Source organism: Pagrus pagrus (genome assembly GCF_965226575.1).
Source record: "Pagrus pagrus genome assembly, chromosome: 16".
Classification (NCBI taxonomy): domain Eukaryota; kingdom Metazoa; phylum Chordata; class Actinopteri; order Spariformes; family Sparidae; genus Pagrus; species Pagrus pagrus.
Window position 1 is genome coordinate 23,016,839 of NC_140200.1, and position 15,663 is coordinate 23,032,501.

The following is a 15,663-nucleotide window of genomic DNA, read 5'->3' on the forward strand; positions in this document are numbered from 1 at the left end:
CAGTAGTTATTGCCATGTTATGGATTTTATTTTAGAAAGCGCTGCCCGACACTTCTGTAAAACATCACAGTGACACTTTTGTGTTACAAGTCATGCCTCTTTTGCTTCCAGATTGCTGGCATGCTATCCACAATCACACAGTCCTCTTCCCTTCAGATCTGCTTTCATTGCCTTTTCTGTTCTGGCAGCTCTTTGAGCCTCAAGTTCACTAACAAAATTTACAAAATCAGATTAATACTGTAATGACAAATCACAAAGTACCAACCAGGTACAGGGACCCGTTTTATGTATGTTCTGTGAAAAATATACATTTGGTACACAACTGTAGTTCTATGTTTCTATTCTAGCAGAACACAAGGGACCAAAAATACACTGCAGGACACAAAATCTGCATTCTGCAAAGTCATACCAGATCTGCTTTAACTACTCTCGCCAAAATCTGTACTGATGACACCACCTTGTCAAGGTATCACAGGTAATGTGACAATGATTTACGGAGGCTTAGAAACGCCACACGCAGCGTCTTTAACAAGCACGTCTGCTGTTGGCCAGCACAGGATCTGACAGACTTTTGGTCAGAATTAAGCTGTCGGCGCTCAGGTTCACCTAGAGTGCCGTGCATCTGAAGAAAAAGCGGTCTAAAAATCTAACCACATTCAAGGGATTCTTTTGAAATGTTGGTTTCTGTTAAAAAATCAACAACGTTAAACTCTTGAATATTGGCGTAAGTTTTGGCCTCACAAACCCAGCACCCAGTCGGCTGATATTCCGACTCATGGGAACACAAAGACGTGTATAAAAAATATTCTGTCAGAACAGAAAAAGCACTCTTCTGTAAAATCTCACCGAGTACATTCGGAAAACAGAGAGTTCAGCTTCTTTGTTGTCAGTGAGGGATTTTTACTCTCCTCCACTGTGACTCATCCAGCTCAGCATCTCACCTTGATATGCGTCACCTAACCAAAGGCAAGGTGAGCCAAATACCAGAGCGAAGTCAAAAAAGCACATGACCCGAGGGAGTGAAGGTGTACAGTACAGCTCAGGCAGTGGGGAAATATTTGATGGAATGCACAGAAACGCTGGTGTATTTGATGTCCGAACATTTGATCCTTCCTACGTACAGAGACATGATTTATATGCGCGTGATACATCGCAGATCCTAGCTGAGAGTGTACGGACACTGTCGATCAGTGTTAGATCGCTGCTGCAGAAGTTCTTCCATTCATGAAAACACTGCTTTGTGTCTGTCTTTATTTATAAGGATAGTTTTTCTGAACATTTTTGTTTGTCGTTAGGGGGCTTTAATTTTTACATTTATGTAACTGGATGTCAGAGAGACACACAGGAAACATGTGGAGAAAGAATAATAGTGTAGAGGGTCATTGCTGTTACATGCCATGCATTATAATAAATGGCTGGAACTTGCTTAGGAAAGGTCAGATGTAGACAAAAAGGGTTCGCATTCGAAGAACCTGGGTGAAGAACCTGATTTTGACTGCTGTTTTTTAACAAATCTGGTAAATTCATCCATTCTCAGAAAAAGCAAATGTAAAAATTGGACTTTAAATGTGCCAGACTGAAACTTCAGCTTCTCCTGAATCAAATGATGTGTGACACTTGATGCTGACTACTAGAATAGGGGAGCGGATAAAAAATACAGGAGTGTCAGGGGCCCCAAATATTGTTCTGGGTCTTTGAGGGTTAAACCACCTGGGGTCTGCAATTCCGTTGGCAATATAAACACAAAAAATCTCCAAACTTCTTCAAAAGCTCTTGAAGTTTTGTCCTAGACACATAAAAAAAACATTCTCTAAAACCTTCAACAGCTACTTTAAAATGTATACAGATAGAAATGTTTTTTTTGTAGATCTATGTGAGGGGAATAAAAACAGCAAAGTGCACATTTCAGTCCGTGTGTCAGGGAGCAGCTCTCAAACGTATGCAAACAAAGTTCTTCCTATGATAACTCAGCAGTGGTTATTGGGTCATTACAAGGCAAGAAAACAAGTGAATTTGACCCAATTTGACTCCTGCAATCAAGAGCACAGAGGGACAGGGCAGTATTAATGGTGCCTGACGCCCACTTCATCAATATTTGTTGTGCAGGCCACTGGATTCGAGAAAGATAGTGTTGCTCCAAAGTTCTGACGCTTTTGTTGTCAAATTAATGTGAAATTTCTGAAATGAAGGTTCCTCTGGAAATGGACTTCTTATAAACTCAGCAAATATAACACAACATATGACTGTGACAGTTTTTTTACACAATGAAATCATCCAAGTTCTCACGTTTGATCATAACAATTCCAAGAGTTAATTTACAAACAGACGGAAACAGAACAAAACAACAAACTAACGTATCACACACAAATCGCATCAGCTAAAATATTGTCTGTCATGAAACCGGAAAAGGTTCAGCAGTTATGTGAGAGGATATTGAAGCACAGAGTTTGTCTCAGGGTGGATTTGGACATAGAATGAGCTCTTATGACCTGTGAGCTCTGTTACCTGCCGTGTCTGGCGAAAGCCTCCCCATCCTCCTCTGTCTCCTCTGCCCTGGGTCTCCTATCTCTCTATCCGAGCTATGATTAAAGTTCAAAAGGTGTTGAGGAGGATCCAAATAGGCAGACAAGAACAGAGCTTTGGGCGTGGAGGAGAGGGGGACGGTGAAAATGAGCGGTGATAAATCTGAGTCAGTCGAGGTGATGGGCGACGCTGCCTTCTGGCTGCACTGACGGAGGGGAATCGCGAGCCGTGGAGGGCCTGTAGGTTTTCATTAGAACCAGACAGCGTAACTTTGTCCCAATCCAGGGAGCGAATGCATCATAACAGGGTGTCGTATTACAGAACCCATCCAGACACGGCTGATAAGTCAACGCTATTTAGCCTGAAAGTGAAAGACAAAACCAGTGTGTCCTATACAGCTGAACAACCCAAGATTTGCTGCATCATGTTGGATCATCAGATATCACCCCACATGTTTGTACTTAAAGTTTTAATCAAGTTAATCAGAGATGAACTACAGATTTGTGTATAATTGATGTGTTATTTTAATAGAGAGACACCCAGCACCAGATGTTGCATTGTGCTTTTAAACCAAAGTTCATTCATATATACACAAGGCAGCTTCACACAGTAGTTTTTTACAGACATTAAAACTTTAGCAGCATCTTCTTCACTGCCTTCGCTGGTTTGTAACTTTGTGCCCTTTTCCACCAGATTAGGCCGCACTAGAACCAGATTTCAAATCACGTTGTAACCGTTGTTTGAACCCTCTGACTTATCCTCTTACACCATTTTTAGAATACAGCTGTTACTAAGGTATAAATGAACATATTTACCATTAATGTCATTGCTCAGTGGGGTCTGTTGTACAACGTAAAACATAGTCAGTCTTGCCAGATTTGACCACAGCTGTTAGCAATTCTTTCAGCAGATTGAGGGCAACCTCCTGATGGTAAACATGGGATTTTTGGGACTGTATGAGTAGTACAGTCCCAACAAAGAGCAGTAATGGAATGTAACTAAGTACAATTGTGAGGTTCTCGTACTGTACTTGAATATCTCCATTTTCTGCTACACTACATTTTGGAGGCAATTATTGTCCTTTTAACTCCACTGCATTTATTTGATAACTTAAGTTACCAGCTAGTTGGAACATTGTGTACTGCATAAAAGCCAAGGTAGAGCATTTTTAAACTACTTTATTTAATCGTCAGTCTTTTTTAAAAACGCTAATTCCAACTAATCAAAAAAATAATTAAAAAATGCTGAATATGGAAGGAAGATTATAGTCAGGCAACCCATAGTTAGTATGTACAGTATAAACATGCATGTAAATGTATGCACAGTTCAGTTTTACTTCAACTTTTGATATTTAACTACATTTAATATCAGATATTTTAAGACTTTTACTATAGTGTAGGGCTGGCCTTGTCATTATCCTGATATGAAACTATATATCATCTTAGATTACTGATGATTATTGATCATAAAAATCTCATTGTGTTCATATTTTTTGAAAGTACCATCCCCACAGTATTGTTACAAAATCTGTCTATGTCTATTTAGTCAAAAGTATTGTGATATTTCATTTTTTTGGCCCAGTCCTACATTAATGAAGTGCTTTTGAGAGGATTTTAAAATATCAAGGTATATATCGTATATTGTGATATGGCCTAAAAATACAGCGATAATATTCTAAGCCCTACTATATTGCTATTCTTATGGCTGACTTCACTTTTACCAAAGTAATATTTCATATTACAACAGTAAAAACGAGGCCTGAATGCACCTTCAGTCTTATCCCTGTGAGATTAGAGTGGAAGGTTTGGTCAGCTGGTCTTCCAAAGGCTACGTACCTTAATAATGGCTGTATATAGAAAAACTGCATACCACGTCTAAAGATGGCGGCTCATTTATTATCATTAAACTTGCACACTGGATGCATTAGTGGAAAAAATCTCCTTAGGCTTCCATGCTTTTAAGCCCATAGATCATTCCAGTAGACCTCCTGTTGGCACATGAACGGGGGTGAAATGATAAAATGATGCAGCTTTCTAGCCTTGAATCAAATTTCTGGGTGTTTTTTGATGCTCAGAAAGACGTATTCATAGTTTAATGGCTCCTCCTTTCCTATTGACTCCAAATGAAAAAGTCTTTTTGGGCTAGTGTGCATCACGCAAAAACCACCTCACAGCCCAGAGCTGTTTCCTGGGAGTTTGAACTTAACAGGTCACTGAGAAATATGAGAAACATATCAGATTTCTTCTTCTATGGTTAGAACTTCAGCCACGGGACACAGATATGATTATATAGTCAGATTAGCCGGGGCAAACGAGCACACTGTTGTTATGCTAATCGCAGCCACTGTGTTTCCTCCCTATTATCTGTCACTTTAATCACTGTGTTACTTCACTGCACGCTCCTCCATTATCCTCCCTAATTTATATACATTTTCTTTACATTTACATGTATTTACATTTGCATAACACAGATGCTCTTCAGGTCCACATTTGCTTGAAATAATTTGCTAGAAGGAGCTTAAATAATGCAACAACAACACCATAATTTGCCGATAATGAGAGGAAGTCATGGGGTGAATAATGATGATTTGTCCACTTCTGTTGGAATATTGATGATTCATCAATAATATACAAGTTTGATGAAAGAAGCACGTTTTTGTGATGGTGGTGAAATTAAAATGCATATTCTGGAAAATGTACAAAGACAAAAACTTATCAGAAACTCCACCCGGCTGGGCCTCTGAGCTGGAAAAAACAAAACGCTTTAAATGAAAACTCTTTGGCTGTTCAGCCATTGAGCAAAGATGTTGATGGTGCAAATTTTTGAAAGTTTGCTTATCAGACACTCTGCCCTGCTGCTATTCCAAGTGAGTCCCATCAAATGTGAAGAATTAATCCGTCTTGACCTGCGACTGCCTGCAGAGGAGGAGGATTCTTGCTAATGCATACCAAACTGAAACACTTCTCTTTACGAAAGCTTATCAGGGACAAACTCTTCTCTCCCTCTCATCCTTCATTTGTCCACCTCAGCAACATCTTCAGCTACTGTGAAGCTCAACAGTCTCAGATTAATTGTTGCCTCTTGTTCCAGACAGTAATACAATAACACATTTAAAGTCTGGCACTGCCACAGCAGGTGGACTGTTGCCAGAGTGTGCTCGGCTTTTGGATCCAGAGAAGTTATACATCATTACAGATCAGGAGATTTCGACCTCGACTCTTAATCATGCATGTCTCTGACTTTATATCTGAGGAAATTAGATCATATCTAGTTGAGAGTTTCCCTGTTGTGTTCACAACAGGGACTGTTTAGAGCCACTACAAATAGAAACAACAGCATAAATGATAAAAATACTTTTGGTATTTATATTACGCATTGATTTTATTCAGAATTCCCACATTAGTGAATGAGACCATCAGTGATTAGAGTGGCTTTTTTTGCAATAATTAGAGCAGATTACACTAAAAATTGAAATCAGCCATAGTAACATATATTTATCAATGGGAAATGGCTAGTTAGGCTGCTGGCCTCCAGACACCCCCATGACCAATTAAGTTATTTATAACTAAAAAGAAAGTAAACTTTTAAAATGTCAAAGAATGGGATCAACATTTTAAAAGTTTTTCCTCATTTAAAACCTTTTACAGAGAAAAAGTATTTTAAATCCTGTATTGTCTACATCAGAGGTTCCCAAACTTTTCACCACGATATACCAAACCACGTTTCCCAAGTACCTTCAACTGCAAACACCAACAAAAACAGCCACCTTGCCTATAACAGAGGTAGGTAGGTAGATAGGTAGATAGATAGGTAGGTAGGTAGGTAGGTAGGTAGGTAGGTAGGTAGTAGCAGCAGCCAAACTGATTTCTCTGGGTGGTCATGACTCAAAAAGGTTAACAGCAACTGGTTTACATCTATGTTTACTTGTTAAAAGTCGTCTTCTTTACTGCCTTTGTTGGTGCTTTACTGTGTTTCCTGGTGTGTTACCTCCACCTGTTGATCAGTGGAATAGTGTGAGAGCACCTTTATGTTAGCCAAGTACGTCAAGAAGGTTTTGCAAAATGGGGAAAGAACCCCTTCATCAGGATAAACTGTAGCGGTGTTACGTTACTTTTTTCTTTTCTTTTTTGGTGCACAAATTATTTGGATTTTTCCATATTGTAAGTGGAAAATGCACATTTTGTTTATTCTATGTTTGATGGACAGCTGTGTCTTGTAGTCCTGTGGAGGATGTTTGACATGACTAAATAAAAACTAACGTAGATGAACCAGATTTCAGTTGGTACAGGAGCTCAGCACGTTGAGGTTTACAGAAGCTTAAAGTCCGATCTACATTCTTTTGATCACACTTTGTCTCTCTCTATTTCTTTAGATGCAGCTGAATATTCTTCTGGAAAAGCTCCGCAGCACGGTCAGTGTTCCTTCTTCTTCTCTCTTTACAATGTGCTGATTTCATGTCACAGCTGCAGTAATGATACAGCTCCTTACATCTCATAAGAGACACCTACAGTTTCTGTTACCCCTGAGAGGAACAGAACATCATGTCCTGAGTCATGAATGTGATGGATTTGTGATTGGGTCTGTGTTTCCTGCTGTTATTATAATGATTTTTGTTTCTGCCTCTTCTGTCTCTCCATGTTTCCCTCCTTCTCTCCTGCAGGGCTCCAGCTTCATCCGCTGCATTAAGCCGAACCTAAAGATGGTCAGCCACCAGTTTGAAGGAGCTCAGATTCTGTCTCAGCTGCAGTGCTCCGGTCAGTGGCACTTTCTACATGAGACTTTGTTTTACCTGAATCAGGGATGTTCATCTCTCCTACAGTTTCAGGCCTTTCTCCAAGAAATTATATTTATATTTATGGAATATAGCTAGTAAGTACATTTACTCAAGTACTGTACAGTGCATAGGTACAATTTTGAGGTACTTTATACTTTCACTCTGCTACATTTTGGAGGCAAATTCTTTAATTTTCCCCGCTACTGTACATCAATTTAATAACTTTAGTTACAAGTCACTTTTCAGGTTAAATGCTGCGACAAAGCCTAATGAGTGCATGTTTAAATTAATTCATTTATTCAACAATCAGATAATAAAAACACTGATAAGAATAATCAGAGAAAATAGAATGTTATAATTGGCCAGGCCGATAATCGATCGACACCCCTTCTACCAATTCCACTATTGGTTGACCTCTATTTTCTCTCATTTTACATCAAAATACTGTATCTTCACAGTAAAATTGTGTCACTGTAGAAACACAATGTATTTCAGGGATTTCCATCTATATTACTGTAAAATAATTACAGTATACTGCTGTAAATGTACTGCAATTATTAGCCTGTAATTTACCTTACAATTACAGTAGAGTACAGTAGTCCTAGGTTGGATGGAGAACATGTTGGCAGCTGCTGTGATCTCATCGTCCCTGGTTTATAATCTTTCAGTTCAGCTTGTTTAACAGATCTTCCATCAGTACATCGTTTTTCTATGTCTCTTCCAATTTAATGAGCTGTTATTTAGTAAAATACAAGTTTTGTGTGCGGTGTCTTCACTGGTGAATGTAAAGCTGCGAATAAATAGAAGATGGCAAGAAACATCTTTAAGAAACAGAAAGATAAAGAACCAAGGACAAACAGGGACAGAGCACATCGGCGGTGACTTGCCATCTAAAACGAACAAAGATGTTGTTTCTAAAACGTACCTCCAGGAAAAATAGAACCAAAGTTCAACACAGTGATTCAAGAAAAAAGTATCCAAAGTTCAGATTTGTTAACTTCACACTCTCACCTGAAGGTCAACTGGCCCTGGAGCTTTCTTCTGTGTCACAGTCATGACGGACAGAGGTGATGCAGCAGATTTAAAAGCAGAACTGTCTTTTTAATCATTTTGAATATATCGACGGGTCACAGTTTACAGATCACATTGATAAAACGAAAAGTCCTAAAGAAAATACTGTTTGTAGAAAAAACAATCCATAAAACATTGTTAAAGCCACTCTCTTTGTGTGCACTCAGAGTTGACATAAAAAGGCTTTGAGCTGCAGTTTCTTTGATATTTAATAAGAAAGGTAGAGATTCTGTCGTGTTCAGAAATGCGGAGACACATTACATCTCCATCAAATTAAAAATGATTATATTGCTTTATGGATTTTATTTAATAAAACAGTGCTTATACTGTTTCATATTTTAAATTAAATCTAGAGTTAAAACACCCACTGCTGTACCTACTCATGCCATAAATATAAAGAATCACTCAACATTTTAAATTCAACCAGTGAAATATGTTCTGTTTCTTCTGTTGGAAGACGTCACACAGCTGCAGTAACATTAAAGCTGGACTGTTGTGACAGTAGATTGTGCTGCAGGAGGCTCTTTGTGGAGTTTCAGTGAGATCCATCAGACCTGCAGCCACAGCAGCTAAGAAGCTCATTATCTCACAATGGGCAAGTGACACTTTTCAAAAAGTACAGCATGCACATTCAAGCATGTTAAACACTCAGTGCTGAATAGAAGAATAAGTGAAAAATACAAAAATAGGTCTGCACACTAGAGAACGCTCCCATGAACATTTAATACTTCCATGTGTGAGAGTTGGGGCTCAAACCAGCGCGTCCAAAAACGTAATCCACTTTAAATTTCATTAACTAGCTAATCCTTCCATTTTCTGATGATTATCCCGGTCCATACCGTTCTGATTTAATTAAACATTTGAACTCCGCAATGGAGCTGGTCTGCCAGTCTGCCTACATTTTTTTAGTTTTTTTTTTTTTTGTGAAAGTCCATCATACTTTAATATTTTGGAGGATATGATCGTGAAAAAGGTATTAAAACACATTCTATGAGGTATTAAAGGAACAATTCACCCAGAAGTGAAAATTAATTCATTATCTCCACCCTGATGGAAAGTCAGGTGAAGTTTCATAGTCCACAAAACATTTCTGGAGCTTCACAGCAAAACAGCACGGCAGCATTTTTCCTAAACAACTGAAGTAGCAGGAGACTTGTTTTAGAACTTAAAAGACAACCCAAAAACATCAAATGGCTCCATACAGCTCGTCTGCTGTAATCCAAGTCAGGCTGATTTGAAAAGATGTTTTGATAATGACTGAATATTAATTTTTGTGTGAACTGTTCCTTTATGCTTTGCCTAAATTTGACTTGAATTCCCTTTAGAAACGTGCAGATAACATGTTTGTTCTCTTCCAAATGACTTGGCAGCCTTTATTTCCCGTGTCCTGTCTTGTAATCTTACTTTTTGACTTAAGAACCGTTCCCTTAAACTTTTCCTATTCCCCAAACCCAAAAAGGCCAGAGATACTCCGCTCCCTCCCCTCAGGTCTGGAAGAAAAGAAGTTATGAGCTCGGCTTTAATATCCTCAGAGAGTCCGATTTTTGCTTTCATCCACACAAACTCGGCGATGGCCTGTTCTGATACAGCAGCACGGCAAGCTCTTTATCAGTTTTATTGGACTGGGAATCGAAGCGTTGATAGTTTGGATTAGACGGGGGAGGCCTCTGTGTACCAATATGACACGGTTAGCTCCAAAATAGATGTTCAGCAGCCGAACAGGCCGTGACTTACAACATGAAAACCAATTATGGTAAAGGGGTAGTAGTAGGTAGTCTCAGGTGTTGGTTGACAAAATAAAAACATGTTTGACGTTTGTTTTTATGAAATATTTGAGTGATAAACTCAATAAAAGCTTCTTTCTCCATATGACGTGGCCATTTTCAGATTCAGGAGATCACCTCAGAGCCGTGAGGGTGAAATAACTTTAATTCACTTTGGAAAAGGCTTTATACTGCGCACCTCCTGTCTGATTGATGATTAGTGGCTCAAGTGAGCATTAAATTGGAAATCACTGTACAAAAGGTTCTGTAGCTTAGTGGAGCGTAAATGCACCAAGAAGATATCAGCAGAACACTGACTGGGGCTTGAAATCTTAAATGGTCATTTTTTTAAAGCCCAAACATTCTCAATTTTGTATAGGGATGCAACAGTTACAGATTTCATTGGTACAATTATAGTTTGAGGAAAAACATGATCATTTTAAGCCTCTGGTACGATAGTTCAACATTTCCCGCCTGGCAGTACCGACGCCAACACACTGTCCCTGACAAGTTCATGTAATGTTACACCCCTCCTTCTTAATATCAACATATTAGTCACTATTTGCATGTTAGCATGCTGATGTTAGCTCTTTTAGCATTAGCATGTCTGTAGACTCATAGTCCTGTTGTTTTGTGGTCTCCACAGCAGTATTACATGTTTCTCGTTGGAAAATGGTAGAAAAAACTACAGTTGAACACCATAAACCATAACCAGGATCAAATAATAGGAAAAAAAAGACTTTACTTATGATTTTACAAAGGATTTTGTGTTATTAAGTACATCAACAACTGTTGAGTCATGCTGGACCAAACTCAGGTCTCATCTCTGCACCAAAATTGAACAGTTCCCAGTCCTAGTCTTTATATCTCAGCATCGATATTGATTAATGGCCCAAAAAAATTCTAATAAGATCCAGGATTCTGCAGTATTTCTAATTCAAATAAAGTTTTAACACTTATTCTGAGATGTTCTGGAAACCTGAACAAACCAAGTATAAGAAAAAGCACACAAAAAGAAGTTTGGAGCTTGAAAATGAGATGTAGATTTAATCGTGAGTCAGACCGGACTGGATTCTTTGACCGGGGCTTCATTGAGCTTGTTCTTTTGAGCAGAAAGCACAGACAGGCTTAGAGGGCTTAAGTAAATCAGTGGCATATTGAAGCTGTGTAATACCTTGTAAGTTAGAAGTAGGACTTAATAACCAGTGAGTGATTTCACAGGGTACCAGTGGAGGGAGACTAACACAGGGATAAAATGTTCATGACTCACTCGGCTTGAAGAAGCTGAATTTTTCTTGCAGTGAAGTTTTTATGGATCTGGTTTGAGTGTCGGCTCCCGAAAAGGGCTCTGAGGTGAACATGCACACTTTGGAAAATTGCCTTGATGTAATTGGTATTTGTTGAGGAAGATATCGCGAGCAGGGGTGACATAAAGCTTTTTTTTTACGTGTCCTTTGGGAAACTGTAAAGCAATTACAGTTGCAGGTCTGATGTGAGTCATGTGCAGCTTTGGGGCTACAAACAGGATTTCAATTTTATCTGCTTTCACAATGGGAAAGTTATATTACAAGAGAAAGTTGTAATGTTCAGTGGAATGAAATGTTTTCCACTTTTCTCTCCACAGAATTGAAATCACATACAGAATTTTTTTAGCCTGGAGACCAAAGTGGCTGTGTGGATGTTGGGCTGTGAGTTTGTGTTGCTCTGTTGGTCCACTAGGTCAGGCTTAGGAAAACATCATGGTTTGTTTAAAAATATCCGTTTTGGTCACACACAATCACGTCTGGAAATGTCCCAAGGTCTCCTACAAAACGCTGTATCACTGAGGATGGCCTCACTTCCTGTGAAAAATATACAGTTTTGGTCTCCACAAACATGACTGGAAACGTCCCGAGGTCTCCTTCAGAACACCAGCTTCTGTCCCAACAAACGCGACTGGTGATGGCCGACTTCCTGTGAAAGATATCTGGCTTTGTTCACCATAAACACGACTTAAACTGTCCCGAGCTGCCTTAAAAATATCCCGTGGTGTCATGCTTACAAATGCCGCAATGCAGACTTGAACTGCAATCACACGTTTGGCAGCCTTGTAGTTGGAAACTCCTCCACCCTCCGATGTGGACGTTAACACAAGATACAGCAGCTGTATTTAGGACTGTGTCCTGTGCCTCATCTTTATACCCTGTGACTTTAATGGTTGTATAATGCTTTGAAACCGCACTCAATGGTGTGCAGGGAGTGACATCACGACATAAAAACACTTGATGTTAAACGAGCTCTGTCGTAACTTAATGGCAGTTACAAACTCTGCTGCATCTATTGGCAATTGGTAACATCTGTCTGCTATGAAAGAGCTCTGAAAATTAGCCCTTTGATTGAGGCTTTCAAAGCAGAATGAGATGAAAGATGATGTTTCAAAGAGGCCAACTCGTCTGTGTTTACAGAGGGTCGATATCAGCAAAAATGGTTTGGTAGGTCAAGGAGAAGAGCCTGGGAAGTCGTGACAACATAAACACAGACAGACGGCGCAGACGGAAAGAGAAAGTGACAAAGTTGAATGTACATTAACAGTAGACTGGCAAATGATGCTGCGATCATGTGATCTCGCAAATCCAGCTGCCTCACATGGAAATAACAGTCTGACAACTGAACGAACTTCAACTTCCTGTCCAATCAACTGTTCTGTGTCTCTTCCCTGCCTCTGTAGGTATGGTGTCGGTGCTGGACCTGATGCAGGGCGGCTTCCCGTCCAGAGCCGCCTTCCACGAGCTCTACAACATGTACCAGAAGTACATGCCTCCAAAACTCACCCGCCTCGACCCCCGCCTCTTCTGCAAGGTCAGTCCTCCAGGCCTCAGCGCCGGCCCTGATCCAAGCTTTTATTTTTATTGTGACACCTTCTTAATGCTTATCAGTGTACTTCCTTTTTGTGTCGCAGGCTTTGTTCAAAGCTCTGGGACTGAATGAGATGGACTACAAGTTTGGGCTGACCAGAGTGTTTTTCAGGCCCGGGAAGGTGAGATCTTTTGAATTGCTGCTTTATTCCCCCCTCGCACCAGATAATATAGGTATTGTTCCCGTAAAGAAAGACAATACATTCAGAGGGAAAGCACATTAGTCATTTTGGCGACTGAGGTGAGGTGAGTTGAGTTTTTTTCCGAACAAACCAGAGCCAACAAATGGGATTTTTGTATTTCCCCTCCAGATGAATAATTCATCATATTTGGGTTAGACATGTGGTTTTCCAGTGGGGCTTTGTGAGAGCGCATAGGTTCGTTGCCGAGAATCTTGGTACATGCTGTGCTGGACAAACTGTGAATCTGACACTGTAGATTCAGCTCGGAGGAATAAATAAACACTTCTGTCCTTTGTTGGCTGAATCGGATGCTTCTATTACTCCTCACGTCCCTGTGGAAGCTCCAGGGATCGGATGTTTGCTCCGATGCCCTCCAAGATAGACGTTACATCACATGTTGCTTGTAAATAATTGTTTAAGCCTTCAGCAAACTTTACATGGCGGACAAACGCGTTTCAGGCTTTAGCTCTAAAATCCACAGTGATTGTTTTCATGGTCATGATAAATTAGCACAGGCTGCTCAGAGGCTTTCTAGCTGTTAATGTGAAGCTATCGGACACCTTAAGGGTCAGTGGCCCGACAGCGCTGCATTAACACGGCACATTGTCAGGAATCGACCTCCCCATAAGGAGGCACGGCATTGAGAAAATAATATTCAGCAGCGGCAGACGATCAAGGTTTGGAAGTCAGAGGTTTCCAGAGGACATTATAACAGCACAACAAATCAGCTGCACTATCACAGCTCACAGACTTTCAAATCAGGTGTAGGAAGTGTGAGAAAGCATTCAGCAGCAGCAGTTTGATCTTTGACTTTGTTATATGGAGAAGAGAAAACTGAATTCACTGTCGCTAAATAGGTATTCACTGTATTTTCAATGCGTCTGACCATGCTTTAATACAACTTTTCACAGACTGTAGACATAACACCATATTACTGACAGTAGTATCAGGAAATTAGCAGCAGGGCTTGACAATGTAACAATAAAGGTTATAAAAATGTGTGAACCCCCAGGTATTTTGTATTACTGTTACCACAGATGTGTCTGTCCTGTTGATAGACAGTATTCAGTTGTATTATATTGGAATCCTGATTTCAAAACGGTTGTGACACGTGGTAAAATGTCGATAAAAAACAGAATTTAAAAACTGAGTTTACTTGATTTTTATTTGTTAAGGCATGTTAACAGTTTTTCAGAAAAGAGTCAGACATAGAAAAACAAGTTGGAACAGGAGACTGTTTGCACTTTTTTAATAAAAAAAAATGATTTGATCTAAATGGGTCGGCTTGTAGCCTTCATCAGGGTCATCAAGCCAAAATGTGTCAGTCAAATAAAGTTTTTCTGTTTTCTACAATTGATGGAGCTTTTTGACCACTTCAAAAATAATACTTACAGCAACTTTAATCGATTTATCAAAAGAGTTGCATATCATTTATTTCTGATCAACCACTCATTGCAGCTCTACGTGACACAGAATTACACATGACATTTTAGTACCTGAAGTGCAGCTACAGTAAGTTGTGGAAACAAAAAGATGGTCTTCATTGGGACTTTCACGATAACCACTTTGTGTTGCACAATATATTGTTCCAGAAATAATTGCCATAAACGATAATGTCATTTTAAGATATAATAGCATAATAATGCAAGTACAACCTTTGAAAGAGCACTGCACTTTTAATTCTTCATATTCAGAAACTGGAACTGGAATGTGAAAAAATATTTGAATATCCTAATTACATAAAACATAAATAAAGTAAAACCACACACTGGTCTTACAATGGTTGGGGAAACCGTGCTAGTTATTCTGTGTTGGCTTAAATGTGCTTCTGTTAACAAACACACATGTAAAGACAACTCATTAAGTGTTTCTCAGGTTGTAGAAGACAAACAGGTTCCTAAAGTCTTGTTCCTCTACTGCTGACTCTGCTGCTGATCTCCGCTCTGATCATGTTCCTCTCATCGTGTTCAGTTTGCAGAATTTGACCAGATCATGAAGTCGGATCCGGACCACCTGGCAGAGCTGGTGAAGAAGGTGAACAAGTGGCTCATCCACAGCCGCTGGAAGAAGGTCCAGTGGTGCGCGCTGTCCGTCATCAAACGTAAGCAGCTTCTGCTCCGGTCCGCACATTACCACAGTGTTATCATCGGAACAAGATATGTCCGTCCACATCGGCAGATAATGAAAAGTTTAGTTGAAAAAAGCTGAAAAACTTTTATTAAAAAAAAGTATTGTAGCTCCAGACTGTGACAGAGAAAAGTTTATAGTTTTACCTCCTGACATTTGTTTAATTTTAGTCACCATTTAGTCACGTGTGCCTGATTTTCTAATTAAAGATGTTAGATTATATTTTTAAAAATATTTATTTTTATAGCTGTTGGCTGTGGTTTTATTCAGTTAAAGCTGTTTAGATGCAGTCTGGTTCGGCTGAGACTGAGTGCCCTTGTTTCCATAAA

At 39.5% G+C, this 15,663-nt stretch overlaps 1 protein-coding gene across 6 annotated transcripts in view; it reads left to right on the forward strand.

Moving 5' to 3' along the window:
- Positions 1–15,663, forward strand: part of LOC311271528 (unconventional myosin-VI) — a 147,481-nt gene that overhangs the window by 88,136 nt on the left and 43,682 nt on the right. For all 6 annotated transcript variants that reach the window (XM_084377243.1, XM_084377244.1, XM_084377245.1 and 3 more), the window contains exons 19-23: positions 6,896–6,934; positions 7,184–7,277; positions 12,839–12,969; positions 13,070–13,147; positions 15,179–15,308. In XM_084377243.1, coding sequence (XP_084233369.1) covers positions 6,896–6,934; positions 7,184–7,277; positions 12,839–12,969; positions 13,070–13,147; positions 15,179–15,308 — 472 coding nt within the window. The remainder of the gene's footprint in view (positions 1–6,895; positions 6,935–7,183; positions 7,278–12,838; positions 12,970–13,069; positions 13,148–15,178; positions 15,309–15,663) is intronic.